Source organism: Acomys russatus, chromosome 21 (assembly GCF_903995435.1).
Source record: "Acomys russatus chromosome 21, mAcoRus1.1, whole genome shotgun sequence".
Lineage (NCBI taxonomy): Eukaryota > Metazoa > Chordata > Mammalia > Rodentia > Muridae > Acomys > Acomys russatus.
This window is the reverse complement of record NC_067157.1, coordinates 45,527,080-45,542,090: the sequence shown is the minus strand read 5'-3', so window position 1 is coordinate 45,542,090 and position 15,011 is coordinate 45,527,080. Positions and strand designations below refer to the sequence as shown.

General features: G+C 42.7%; 1 protein-coding gene across 6 annotated transcripts in view; it reads right to left on the bottom strand.

Moving 5' to 3' along the window:
- Positions 1-15,011, bottom strand: part of Plekhg1 (pleckstrin homology and RhoGEF domain containing G1) — a 151,810-nt gene that overhangs the window by 79,225 nt on the left and 57,574 nt on the right. For 2 of the 6 annotated variants that reach the window (XM_051164614.1, XM_051164613.1), the window contains exon 2: positions 2,481-2,989. In XM_051164614.1, coding sequence (XP_051020571.1) covers positions 2,481-2,888 — 408 coding nt within the window. In that variant the 5' untranslated portion in view covers positions 2,889-2,989. Of the gene's footprint in view, positions 1-2,480; positions 2,993-11,711; positions 11,857-15,011 lie in introns of those variants that run through there. The other 4 variants (XM_051164616.1, XM_051164612.1, XM_051164615.1 and 1 more) reach the window with 3 other exon arrangements.

The following is a 15,011-nucleotide window of genomic DNA, read 5'->3' as shown; positions in this document are numbered from 1 at the left end:
CCAGTCTACTTTCAACTTGTTTTCATGTTTATTACCTCATTTCCTAGGTGAGTGATGAAATACAGGAACCATCTATAAAGATGGGAAGGACCACCCCATCGCCTCTTAGAGGATGGATGACATATCTTCCCTTTCCTAATGTTAAACATAAAAGTGACTGAGATGCTGAAAGGAAAGAGGCAGAACATGAGACAGAGTCACCACGGCAGACGGCACAGGGGTCCAGAGATGAGGGAGAGAATAAAAAAGCAGGGAATAAATAACAGTAGGGTTGAGAGAGGCAGCACATGTAGTCAAATGGTCCGCCAGCTTTAGGGTTCAGTAATGACACATGGGTGGCATCCCTAATGGTTCCTATCTAGTAAGAGAAAGAAAATGTTCATCTACGTGGTTTAGATTAGTTTAATACAATGTCTCCGCACGTGGGAAAGAAGGTGTTTTCTTTGTCCATATAACCAGCATGTTCAAGGAACCCAACTACGCAGCTTGGCAGGCTCTCTTCTTAGAAGTCAGTTTGCTGGAATAAGTCAAATTGCATCCTATGAACGCCTCTTAAATCTGTGTCTGTATCAATAACTTTCACAAAATCCATTGTTCACAAGTCCTAACGACAAAACTGAGCCATAGAGGTTTTGTTTATATAGTATATAGCCAAAATGTACCCCTTCCCCAAAAAAAAAAAAAAATGTGTTCAACTGGGAATGCTACTGATTGACAATACAGCAGACCGCACAAAAGCATACATCGGGCTCAGAAGGCAGAGGCTCTTTCCTGTCCTGCCCTTGCACAGAGGGTTAACATGTCTGCACAGAGGCAAGACAAGAATGCTAGGACAGCTTCAAACAGCACTGCTGGGGCGAAACTTGGATAGAAAAGCACACCTCTCCCTATCTGGTTTCTCTGGTTCATATCTTATTCCTTTTCACCCAAATTTTATCAAGCAGCCTGGACAAAAGAAAACAAAACCCAGAGTCTTCATGGGTGAACAGTTGAGTAATTCAAGGGTTCTCTCTTAGTAAGATGAGTTTTGACTAGGTGAAAAGGGTACTAAAAAAAAAAAAAAAAAAAAAAAAAAAAAAAAAAAAAGACGAAGAAGGATCAAAACCAGTAACAACTTTAATAATGTTAAGTTTCTGGAGAGGTGGTAAAGTTGTTGGCAGTTTTGCAGGCATTTCTTCTCAAGCCCAAAGGACATCATGGCTGGAAGTTAGAAAGTGAACCGATTTGGTCCATGTTTGCTACCACATATTGTTTTGGTTGATCATCAGTTAGCTTTCTATTTTTACCAGGAGTGATGTCATAACTGTTTTTAGGTTCCAGTGTCTGGTTCTGTGGAACTCAACACATAGTCATGCTTCTGGGTGTCTGCGTCTAAGGCTGTAAGCACGTGTGTGCGCATGTGCGGCAGAGAACGTGCTGCTCATAAGCAAACTTTCCACAATATCCTCAAACACATTTTTGACTCAAAGTCTAAAACAGAAGCTAGCACATGGCACACATATGTAAATCCCAGAGTATGGGAAACTGAGGCAGGGGGATTGTTTCAGCCCAGAGTTCAAGGCCAGAAAAAAAAAAAAAAAAAGCCTAACACAGCTTCAGTTACGAAAATATTGAAGGTATTTGTTATATCACGAGGCAGAAAGATGAGTGACTTTGTAATACATAGATTAGCCTAGAAACACCGATACTCTTAAAGATGAGTTAATATCTGAACTCTACTTAATCTGATCTATAACTCACATGCAAATTAATAACTGAATTTCCATGGGAATGTGATCTGACATAAATTGAGCCAGGTTCCCTGTGAATAATTTATACAAATAATTCATTTGGTAATATTTATGAAAAAAAGTATTCATTATAAAAGTGAACAGAAAAGAGAAACAGGACAAAGCCCCGGGAAGTACCAAACAACAGAGGGCCCAGTATGGAACAGTGCTTATAGGGTAATGCATTTAGTTAGCTGGGGGTCTTTCCCTGTTCCATCTCGAAGGCCCCCACGCTCCAGGAAAAACATCACAGCCTCTCAGGGAGCAGAATTCAGGTTGTCAGAAGTCTCAGAAACTTCTAGACATACACAGAGACTTGTGGTACAGGTGACAATTGCATTCGGATACATCTACTGCCTATTCCACAAGAAGCTTGAGGTTCCCTCCCCCCTCCTCCTGCCCAGTTTATCATCTGTTCTATTAGCTGAGAGGTCCCCTGATATCTTTGGTGTGGGATTTTGTAGAACGGTATGCTGGCTGAATATGTGAATAGTGTCCTCGTCATTGCTAAGGACACATAGTTGACTTGCTCTGCAAATATCAACTGCTCCATTGACAGTGTTAGGTTTCTCTTAAGTTGTTTTAGTATTCTCTTCCTGCATCACAGACAATGTCACCCCCAACCCCAAACAAAGCCCTTTGCTCTCCTCTATATTTTTGCAAGCCTATTTCTCCTGCTCGACCAATTGAAGTCTTTAGAGTCTGCCTTACCTCCACAATGCTTTTTAGATCTTGCACGTAGGTCCTCTCTGTCTCCAGGATTTCCTGTACAACTCGATCCACATAGAGAAGCTTGGGGCTGGTGGCTGAGTCTGCAGTAGTTTGGGGTGTCCCATTCGTATCCACTCTCCACGGAGTCCTGGGCTGCCTCTCGCTGACCCTGTCCATGTTCTGTGGCCCGGAAGGGTTGTCCCTCTGCAGCTCGCTGCTGGAAAACGGCCGTGCTGGAATCAGCTCCAGCTTTATGGCCCCAGCTTCTTTATCCTGGTGAAATAAGCCCAGGTGGCTATTTGAAACCAAAGTCATTCTGCTGCCAAAGGAACCATGGCTGTCCCTGGAGGAGGCTGACGATGAGGTGGAGCCGAAGCTGATGGGCCGGTCGCTGTCAGAAAGCTCCATGGTATTGGGTTCTGGGAACTGGGAAGGTTCAGCTGTGGTCCTTGGATCAGGAACTTGAGTTACAGCTGATGGCACTTCAAGTTGCAACCGGTGGTGTCCATCTGCTTTCATTGCAGGATAGAAAAGACAGAAGAAAGGTCAGTGAGCATCCTCTTCAACAGAAGGAGGAAAGGAGGTCAAAACCCACCCCAGGTGCAGAGCATCATTAGTGGAGGCGGCGGAAAGTTAGCTCAGAAAGGCAGACTGAGATGCTGAAGAGGGCTTCTGAGTGTCCTTTGCTTTGTCCTCTGAGCCTGCTGGAAATGCAGCCTCAGGCTCTGCAGAGTAAGCCAGGGTACCCTAAACTGTGGGAAGCAGGGCATCCGCACAGTTTCTAATTGCGACCACCTGAACTTACTCAGATGCAGACGAGCCCAGACTTACAGACTTAAAGGTTCTGCGGTCCGGGCACTAAGAACAGGCAACTTTAACCAACACCACAAGTGGTTCTTAAGTGCTGAGAAAGGAGACTAATTTTTACAGAATCTCGAGAAAGGTTGTTTTAGATTTTAAGTGTTCAAGTGTAATTCCACCATTTTTTTTAAAGTAAGGGGCCCGGGGCATGGAGACCAACTGATGCACACTTCATTCGTGCATCATGGGTTCTTTTTATGTACTAGCAAGGCACAAAAGACAAACTGAAATAATAACACCCACATCCCACGTAAAACGGATCCCTCACCTTGGCCTTTGCTAAAGCCATTCTTAAAACCTGGCGGAGGCAGGTGGATCTCTGTGAGTTTGAGGCCAGCCTCTACAGAGTGAGTTCCAGGAAAGCCAAGGCTACATAGAGAAACCCTGTCTTGAAAAGTCAAAAAACCCAGCACTTCTCACGAAGCTTGACACCTGACTTTGATCCCCAGGAACACAAGAAAGGAGAGAACTGTCTCCTGCAAGCTGTCTTACATTTCCAGCTGGCCCAGAAGATGCTTTCCAAATGCCCAGTGGCACATCCCCGCATCTTTCTTCCTATAACACACATTCTTTTTCTCTCCCCATGAATAAGTGTCATAAGAAAAGTAACCTGCCTAAGACAAACAGACAAACATGGCTTTTGTAGTATCTATTAAGTTATAATATTCAAGAGCTACTGGAATAAATTTAGCGTTCCACATGCCAAGCCATAAAACAACAGGAACTAAATGATAAGAAAAATTAAGCACCTCTGGCTTGTTAGCATGTATGGGACAGCACAAGGTGAGGCCATCTGCCAAGGTGACAACATGCATGGTAGAGGAGAATCACCCTGGGTTCAAAATGGTTGGACCTGAGCTTAAACACTCCAAAATTATTCTTATGAAACATGCATGAATCCTAATTTTTTTTTTTTCGCCTGTCAAGGCAGGACCAGCATTCTCCACCCCTCCCCCAATTAAAATGAGATTGTACCTTATGATAAGAGATTTGATTTGATTGATAGTGAAACTGGCAGGTCATCTCACTACCAAAAATCTCTGTTTAGAGGTTTATGTTAGAAATGGAAGTGGGGCGAAAGGAGAAAGGCAGAGAGAGAGAGTATGCTGGAAAGATTATAATATGACAGATATAATAAGAATGTAGATCGATGGTCATTTTTGATATGAATGTGAGCTTGTTTTGACTTTATAAAACCTATAAACTATAAACTAAAACTATAAAAACCAAACAGCTGCTATCAGTATTTTCAGAACGTAAGTCCCTCAGAATGCTGCCCTTTCCCTGGACTATGTGCATAGAAAGTATTAGTGCCAACTTAGAAGACAAATGCTACAATTTTGACTACAACAGAAGCCCTTCACTTTGGTTGACAACAGGAGTGGCGAGAAATAGGTAGGGACTGAACACACCTGGTATGACCGCCACTGCAGTCATTGGGATGAGTTTGCTGCGACGTTTTAAAGTTTTTGAAATATGCTTTCTGCTTGCTCTATAACAACTTTATAGCCTATAAAACATGGATTGGTTTGTAGTTAAAATGCACTTGACCTAAAAAGCTTGATCCAACTTGAGCATGGCGAAGATCCAAGAAGTGGCCATGCATTCAGACACACGCATCCCAGAGTAAGACTTGCCACGGTTCAGAACTGCTGTTAAGAAAATCTTGAATGGGGTAGGCTGGGGAGATGGCTCAGTGGGATAAACACTAGCTGTGCCAGTGTGAGAATCTGAGTTCAGATCCCTGAACTCACATAAAGCTTGACACGGTAGTATGTGTTTATAACCCTGAAGCTCCTTTAGCAAGATGGAAGGTAGTAAGTAACAGAAGAATTTCTGCAAGCTTGCAGGCCACCTAGCCTGACCTACACACACACACACACACACACACACACACACACACACACACACAAAGAGAGAGAGAGAGAGAGAGGGAGAGAGAGAGAGAGAGAGAGAGAGAGAGAGAGAGAGAGAGAGAGAGAGAGAGAGAGAGAGAGAGAGAGAGAGAGAGAGAGAGAGAGAGAGAGAGTTCTGAGTACTTACAAATTGTAGATTTCTTTTAGTGACATCCACCATAATTGTGACCCTGATATTGATCCCAGGGAATGTCTACTCTCTTGGGAAATAAAAGTCACTTAAGGTTCCAAAGGTCCAACAAAGCTATGATTTAGGGTCAACATAAGTTAGATATGTTCAATACCAAAGGCCAGGACATCTGGAAAGTCCAACAATTGACTCCCATAGATGAGACTGGGTGGCTTCCAGGGCAAATACCCACTTCCTAACTGGACAAGCATCATTCTCTTTCTGGTCCAGAAAACATCTTTAACATACTTACAGGACACTAGGCACTATACTACCTAGATGAGCGAATGCAACAGAGAGACCCAATTCTTTCTTATCATTTCTTTTCTCTATTTACTTTCACTCTAAGCCTGAGAGATAGAGGGAGAATAAATTGGTTTTAGATTCTAAATTGTGCTGCTATGGATGCGAGCACCTTTGAAGTATTTTCAAAGATAGGAAAAAGTGGAATGTGACAGGGAGGTTGACAGGCGACCCCTTCTGGGTAGCTCTTAAACAGAAACATGAGTAGGTGCTGGTCTAAAGACGCTCAGATCAGGCCACAGAAGCCCCTGGGACCAGCCTACTCTGTAATTGCCAGTTAGATAACCTCATTAAACAGAATCTGTATTATTCAGCCAAGCTTACTTGGCTAAAAACCTCCCCAAACTACCAAAGACAGAAGTAAGACATTTAAAATCAAGCCAACTAATAGCATGTGATTTCAGGTTGTACTTGTCAATGAGTAACACTTTTTATGTTGACCCACAGCTTAGAAGGTAATTATAGTTTTCTCATTTAAGGCAACATGCTTCATAAAAACTGTCTAGTCTTGCTCTTACCTCCCTCAAAACAACTGAAGATTTCTGCCATCCCGACTCTTCCATCTAATGTAAATCTCCAATGGTTAATATTTATAAAATTGTGCTGCTCAACATGGTAGCCACTAGCTATGTGGGGCCACCGAGCACTGGAGATGGGGCAGTCTGGATGACATGAGGGGAATGTATAGAATTCATGCTGGATCAAGCTGGGCATGGTGGCACACTCCTGTAATCCCAGCATTCAGGGAGACAGAGGCAGGGGGATCCCTTTGAGTGCGAGGCTGGACAGGACTACAAATTGAGTCCAAGACAGCCAAGGCTACACAGAAAAACCCCGTCTTGAAAAAAACCAAAAACCACCACCACCACCACCACCAACAACAACAAAACCCAACAACAACAAAAAAGAATACATGCTGGATTTAAATGACAGTATGAAACAAAACTATCTCACTATTCTAAAATACAATTTCCAGAGGTAATCAACATAAAATTATTAATGAAGCTTTTGACAGTTTTTGTAGGGCAAGCAATCCCATCCTGTCTTCTCTTTATTTGTCCTTCAAACATCCATTATTTTCGTTTCTTTCTTTGGGATGCCACCATCAGAATCAAAAGCCCTACTTGCTGGCTCTAACTTTTCTTGAGCTGACTTTGGTACACAACCTCCCTGGCTTCATGTCCCCTGGTTTATACACATAAGGTGGGGACTTGGGGGTTCCCCAGCCTGCAAATCCCAAGGAGCCTGTCGTAAGACAAGGCGTAGACCCTTCCCACAATAGGGATAAAGGAGGGACCAGTGTCTGGTCACTGCTATTTGTGACATCAAACACTCCACATAGTTTCTTGGAAGACCTACAACCAAAATTTCTTTAGGCCTTCTTAATATGTTATTATTATTTTTATTAGAATATCAAGTTCCTGCCACCCTAACTTCCCCATAATGATGAGTTATAACTTGAAACTGTGACCCAAATAAATAACCCCCATCCTTAAAAATAAATCAACCCTCTTGGCAAATTTTGAAGCACACCAGAGAATTATTAACTATAGGCCTCTGATGTTCTCATCCATCATGCATACCGAGAAGCTGAACCTTTGTGTAGTCCCATGACACCTTCTCTGTCCTCAGCCCCTGGCCACTACCCTTCCACTCTTTTCTTCTGTGAGTTTGATTATCTTAAATTTCTCATGTCAATGATATCATGTAATGCTTGTCCTTTGGTGTCTGATTCATTTAACTTGGCACAATCCTTCCAGACTTACTTATTGTCACAAGTGGTAGGATTTCCTTTCTCATGGCTGAGTAATATGCAACGGCATACATGCATGTCCCAGTGCACATGTGTGCACACACATACATACAAACATACAGACACATGTGTGTGTGGCATTTTTATTTACATATAGAAAAATGAAAACAGATTCTTCTTATATACTATACACCAAAAAAAAATCAATCTAACAAAAATAAAAAACTTACATGTAAAACACTAAGCATTATAATTTTTAGAAGAAAAACAGGGGAAATGCTTGTTGACATGAAGCTAAGCAGTGGTTTCCTGGTTTCATGAATATGGCACCAAAAAATAAGCAACAACGACAACAACAACCACCAGACCAATGAGACTAAATCAAACTAAAAAGCTCTATACAATTTGAGGAATAATTCACACAGTGAAAAAGCATCCCATGAAATAAGATTAAAACATCAGCAAACCTTCTCCTGGGCAAAGGCTTAAGACCTAGAATATCTAAGAACTCCACAACAGCAAAAGCCCAAATTAGAAACAGGCAAAAGCACCAAATAAAAAAGTCTCCATGCTAGATGCACACACTAGCCCGTCAGTAGAAGTTTAACATGATGACAACAATCTCGGAACCAGTGACTCCTGGGTAAAGCCAGTATAGGATCGAGCTGTTTTGTAAAAATGCTTTAGAGGACGAATGTGGACCCAGACACTACACAATCTACCACAAAACTCCTACTGTTTATTTCAGAGCTTTAAATGTTTGTGTCCCCATCAGGTCGTGAGGACACCTCTCCCTTGAGTGGAATTTCAATTGAATAGGAGGCCAAAGAGAGAACACAGAAGGAGACATCCAGGAACATCCCATTGTCTTCTGATCAGTCCACTACAGCCTTGAACCTGGGCTTCCTAGCCACTGAGACTATGAGCAACAACTTTCTGTTGTTCGTAGTTTTCTGAGCATAAGGTATTTTGTTATAGTAGCTTGAATGGGCTAAGGTGCTAGTCTGTGGTAACTAAGAGGTACAATGGCTGCCTCGTTTGTTGGAATTAAACAGGTGGTCAATACGGCTAATGCTTTCGAACGGTTGCCTTAGCTGAGTGGTGATACAGCTAGTCTAGTTAAAATGGGACCTAAAGGGAGTCCTGTAAGCCTTGTTGTCATTTGTACTATGATTGGGGAACACTGGGAACTGTCCATTGCTTTCCACCCAAATTGACTCTTTCCCTTGCTGAGGACATTTCCCAGGCTCCTTTGCTTTTAGATAGGGCCACATGTATATGGTCAAGTCTTCATCACCATAAGTGATGTCTTTCCACTGGGAAGTCTATTGACTAAGGCGTCAGACATTTTTCTTTCACATTCTTTCCCCTTCACAGTGGAATGTAGATGTAACAGAGACTTTGCCTCTGACAGGAGAATGACTCCAATGTATCCAGCATGGCTGAGGAAGAAGGCAACTGGAACCTCCGAGCCACCATAGGAACAAGTCTCACTTCCTGGAACCACCATGCTGGGGGCAGCAAGCCATGAAACATGCTGAGAAGTCCAGGGGTGTTCAGAAGCCCCCTGCTGCTCCGGTCCCAGCAGCTGGAACAAGTGAGAAGCCTTCAGCCCATGCACCCCATGTCAGATGACGTCACAATCTGACAGAACCCAAGGCCGACTGTCTCCTGAGTTCCCGGTGCACAGGAAACCTGAGAGGTTATAACCGATTATCACTGTTTCTAACTACTGAGGTTCCAGGGTGATTTGGCTTGGGGAAAGAGATTACTCAAGCAGATTTGTCTTCCATAATACAAGTCTACATCAAAATTGCCCTTAACACCTTCCCAACACACAAAGTCCTTGAATTTCATGTGTTATATCATGTTTAAAAGATTTTATAAAAAGAAAATGAAAACTAAGCCAACCTAACTAGAGGTTAGGTACACAGCGCTCATAGCTGTAGCGTGAAACAGACTCTACAGTTTCTGTTTTCTAGTCTGTCACTCATTGTATTCAGCAGGGAATCATAAAACTATTTGGGCAAAAAGAGGCTCAGAGATGAGAAAATAAAGTACACAGATTAAGTGACTTGTCTAGAGCACTTGGCATCTGTAACCTACATTACACATATGTGTGTGCATGCATGTGTGCATGCGTGTGGTGTATGTGATGTGTGTGATGTGTGTGACGTGTGTGGTATGTATGTGTGTATGTACATGTTTACATATGTATGAATCTATCCCCCACTCTATGTACAAACAGAGATCAAAGGATAGAGTAGAAACTAAATTATGACATGGTAATTTCCTCTGGCCAGAGCATCTGTGTACTTACACTGGTTCAGTGTCGTTTTACTTGGCCATCATCGTTGGTTTCATGCCCTGAAAGTGAGAGAGCGGACCAGATAGGTGGCTTTCCAGGCCCCATTTAACCTCCAGGACTTGACTCCAACCCTAAAGTAACCAGAGGGTCACTAGCTGACACCCACATTACCTAACTGCAGTCAGGCACAAGTCCCAACTCCATGCTAACACTGTCCTATATGGTACTAATGCCAGGCTTTAGCCAGTAAAGTTTATCACTGACTGCCATAGGCCAAAAAAACCCCTCCCAAACCCCCCCAAAAAACAAAAACACCACAAAACAAAAACAAAAACAAAAACACCACAAAAACAAACAACAAAACAAAACAAAACAAAAAACCAAACCAAACCAAACCAAACAAAAGAAATGCTACCAAACTCTATTTTTAATTTCAACTCAAAAAATAACCAGCTCCAGATTCACTTTGAGTAGGGCTTTCCTGTTAGCATGAAACTACTGGATTCATGTAGTAAGTGAACAACACACACACACACACACACACACACACACACACACACACACACACGTGCGCGCCTCATCCATATGGAACATACTTCCTCAAACATTTCAGCACAGTTGGGAAGGAGGCACAAAGCAAAATGACATTTTCTTTTTAAAAAAAGGGGTGGACAGGAGAGAATTCCAAGGGAGGGACAATAGTACTGGGTAAATAAAACCCTCCCCAAAGCACATTCAACACTTTCTTCATGAAAAAGAAGGAAGGGAAATTGAAATGCCTAACAATAGAGGTCAGAGTAAACAAATCCTCCTGGAAGGCACAATGTAAAACAATTAAATGCCAGGCCCTCTTAGGTCCTTAGAGGGGGTTAAAAAGCAACTCTATACTCAAAATACACAGCTAAAGAAAGATGAATGGCTTAATAACGTGAACAGTGGCATCTCAAATTTATATTTTAGATACCAATTCACTGCCACAAAAAGATTTTAGCTGTAAGATTTTAGCACAACTTTCCCCAGTAGCAATGGATCATTTTTGTTGCACTATCTATCTAAAACTATCTCTTAATCTTCATTAACTGTAGCTTTAAAAATCTGCCCAAATTACTTAAGGAAGCTAAAACCACAGCACCTATCTGTATCAAATATTTAAACATTTTAAATGAACATAATTTGATTTCCATATACAGTTTGTGATGAAGTTAAATCTATGCAACTTAAAAAAAAATGTCAACATCACAAAGTTGAGATAATTAATAGGACAGGATAAAGTTAGATTCCAGTAGACAATAACATTGGTTACAAGCCCAGCTGCCTCTCCACTCCAACCATTTCTTTTGCTAAAAGCACTTTCTACCAATAGCACACTCAAACACAACCGCATCTCCCTAGTCCACTTTGGTTGCCACGAGCTGAATTGCTGTAACTGCTGAGCATGAAGTCAGCAAGCATTCACACTGTCCTCCCTCCCCGACCCCAGTTCAGCCTGCCAGAACCTCAGTAAGAAAGGATATTAAAGTGTGGAGCATTCAATACACGATTGGAAGTTTCTCTCCGGAGCCAAGAACATGAGCTCTCCAGTTATTCCAACCTGACTTTAAGGGACGATCAAAGCCAAACGAAACCCAAACAAGCAAAACAAAACAAAACTAAACCAAAACAACAACAACAGCAAAACCCAAAACCAACAGCATAATACAGACTTCAGTTCACACACAAGGAGATAGGAAGGGATGGTCTGGATGAAGTCCACTGTTGGATAACTTCAGGGCACGGCGTTCGCCGCGGGGACCTGTGTACTGCATACAGCAGAGCTTCTGTCCTTGCTGTGTTGTAAAGAAAGCTGGCCGTGAGAGTTTCTGTGGCTGCTGCCAGTGCTTCAGCAGCTTAGCTCCTTGCAAACACTTCCACCAGCACCTACCTGCTCTCCACCCAGGCTGAACACGTCTGTCTTTGGCTCCTGCAGTGGCCGCACTGGGCGCCCAGTCAGGCAAGACAAGAAGTGTTTTTTTACTAGTCTGTGCAGCGTCTTCCACGGAAATATTGCATGAGTCAGCTTTTATCTCTCAAACCCAACACACAAAGGCTTTACAAAAAAACCTGATTTGCAACTTTCTGCTTGCCTCCCCCCTCCTCCGCCCCCCTCGTGCATAGACCACAGACTTCAGCATCACAGAGAGCCTTAAATGAAACATGACATCATTCAATTGAGAAACAGGACAATAGACACCCACTGTGGGTAAGTTGAAAAAAAAAACTGCAGCGCACTTCGCTGAGCGACACCCTATGGCTTCCATTCTTTTGTGCACATCAAATACAAGCCACAGTCTGAGAGCCCGTTGGCTTTTACCTTCTGGCTCGAGCCACCGGTCTCCACAAGCCCCACATTAAAAAGAGCTGGATCTTTGGCGGGTCAGCTATTTTCAAGTTCACTTCCTGCCTTAGAAGCTTGTGTGAGAGTGAATCACACAACTTTAACAGAGCTTTTTAAGGGGTGTCCGGGCTGACTAGCACCCAGTTGAGGGTGCCCTGGATAACCTCAGTGTGCTAGCTGCACACTGTACACTCCAGGCAGCACAGCTTTACAGGAATGCATTTGCACTAGACTTTCAACAAGAGTTTTAAGAATTCTGTCTGTAGGCAAATGCCTAAAATCAAGATGTGCAGACATTTCCTTGGGAAAACAGTTAAGTTCCATGATCTTATATGTATAAGTACTAAGTAATAAATACAGACTAATCCAATTCCTCCATTTCAGTAAATTAGACTTTGAGTTATTCGGGATTTTAAATTTCCCTAAGGCCACCCACTTCTCTTTAAAAATGCTACATCTCACAAACACACAGACACACATATGCACATTAAAAGAAGATACAATGCTGTCTATCTTGAGATAAAGTTCCAATAAAGGTTTATATTTATACATTGATACCCAAGGCTGGATTTCACTCATCTGTGGATACCTTCCTTACATATACTGATCTAAAGGGACCCGACCCTTTTCAATGCACATTCCACGGACAGCCTTCCGAAGGCTGTGGTTATGAGAAATAGTGTTCGCAGATCATCTTTTAGTACAGCAATTTCTATCACGCCTATTAGGTGATTTGAAGCTAACAGCATAATGGGGTAATTTGTTTTAATGCCCGTCTCCTTTGAATGAGTCTGTGCACACACGGGCTTCTTCACTCGTGGCTTCAGACAGCAATGCAAGTTTGGAAGACACTGTAGTGGGATGATTGTGTTCTCATACCCGCCAGGTCAGTGAAGATCATTAATCCTCGGTTCCAGGAGGCCTTGTGAGAGGAAGCCCCCTACCCCCACCCCCAGGCTGTGAAAACAGCCTAACCTTTCCTTTGTGACCACCATAGTGGCTTCTTTGTCCTCATTAGTGTCCCACACCAGACCCCAGACGCACCCTCCTTTGCTCTTAGCAGAATTTCTTCCTGTCTAATCTCCACCCCAAACCCCATCTTCCATGGTCCCTACTGGTCAAATAGCTACTTACTATGCTCAGAGTGAGCTTCACAGAGTCTCCTACTTAATCACTTTTCATCATTTCTCCCAACCCTGAACTGTCACAGCTGAGGGAGGTAGGCAACCTTTCCATGCCGTAGATTTTAAACTCCTAGATGGACACAAGTAAACGGGAGTGTGTTCGCTTATATGTATTCTATAACACAATATGCCTTGGATAGAGAATTAACTACTTCTGCCCTTGGGTTCTACACCCCTCCCTAAAGCATGTTTCTGTGTTTAATATTTCTGAGAGCTACTGTTTGGGTTACAAAAACAAAACAAACCAAAAACAACAACAACAAGAAAACAAGCCATTGCCGCCTAGCTGCTTTATGTGCGGCCAATAGGCAATTTGCTGCATTCACCCACTAGACAAGAGATAACCCTGAAGGACAGATCAGGAGTGACAGTACAGAGCAAGCCACTCCTATGGGACAGTCATGAGCTAGTTTATAGGCAGTTCCTACCTTCTGAAGGACATCAGCTTGTAAAAAGACCTCTCATAAAAATAACTTGCAAGTATCGGAAACCAACTACATCATGCCTACAAATGGCAAAAGGTTAAAGTGTTTTGAATCTAAGTTTTTAAATTATGCTTTTTTTCCCCCTTCAGACCAGGACACACACACACACACACACACACACACACACACACACACACACACACACACACACACTTTGTCTCTTTGTATTTGTATACCATAATCTTCACAAAATGAAATTAACAAATGCATAGCATATAGGGCCAGAGGATGGATAGATAACAGCAGAGGAAAAGAAGGGGGGGGGGTCACATCTTGAGATTGGCCAACAAGGGGCCTTTCACCTTTCACCCCATGGTCCCGTTTTCTTATAGCCCTGCTGTGCTCCACTCAAATCGTACAAAGGCCTTGCATTCCAGTCCTTCCCAGCTCACGGTCCACACACCAGTTAACAGCTCTTGGAAGGGAACTGCTCTCTGGCCACAGCCTCTGTGCATGTAGCAGGAAAAGCCCTCCGACATACTGACGGCACCAGGGCTGTTGTCCTTGCCAGTCCTTGCTGTCTGACTCACTCATTAGCACCAAATGAAAAGTAGATTTTGCTCATCAACGTTTCTTTCCAAACACAGTGAGATTAGTTACGTATAAGCAAACATGTATCCTCCTTGGTAGATAAAGACATATTGATGCAAAGCAACTCTTTTGAAACCTTTTCCGGCACTGATTGTATAACCAGGAGGAGGGGCATTTTTCCACGTTGTGGCCTGGAATGAGAAACCGAGGCACGGAGGAGCATTGCACACCTGGATGTATCTGTTGCAACTAGAACACATGGGAGCGAGAAAGGAAAGCTCGGGCCAGCAGGTGATTTAAAGTCAGCAGGGTGAGAAAGTCTCCACCAGTGAAAAAATATAAACCTTCCTAGAGCCTGCCACAGCCAGAAATGCCACCACAAGCTGACTGTCCCTTGCCTAACTGCTTAGGATTGGTGGGGTTTCAGAATTCTTTGGATTTTGAAATATTTGTATATACATTATTTATCATGGGCATGGGACACAAGTCCAAACGTGTTTTCATTTATTTAGTATATACAGGTGTGTACATAGGTTGAAATTAGTTTTAGACAACATTTGTCATACTTTTGTGTATGAGATGAAGTTTTGAGATCTGGAATTTTCCATTGTGACATTATGTCAGCACTCTAAATGTTTTGAGATCTT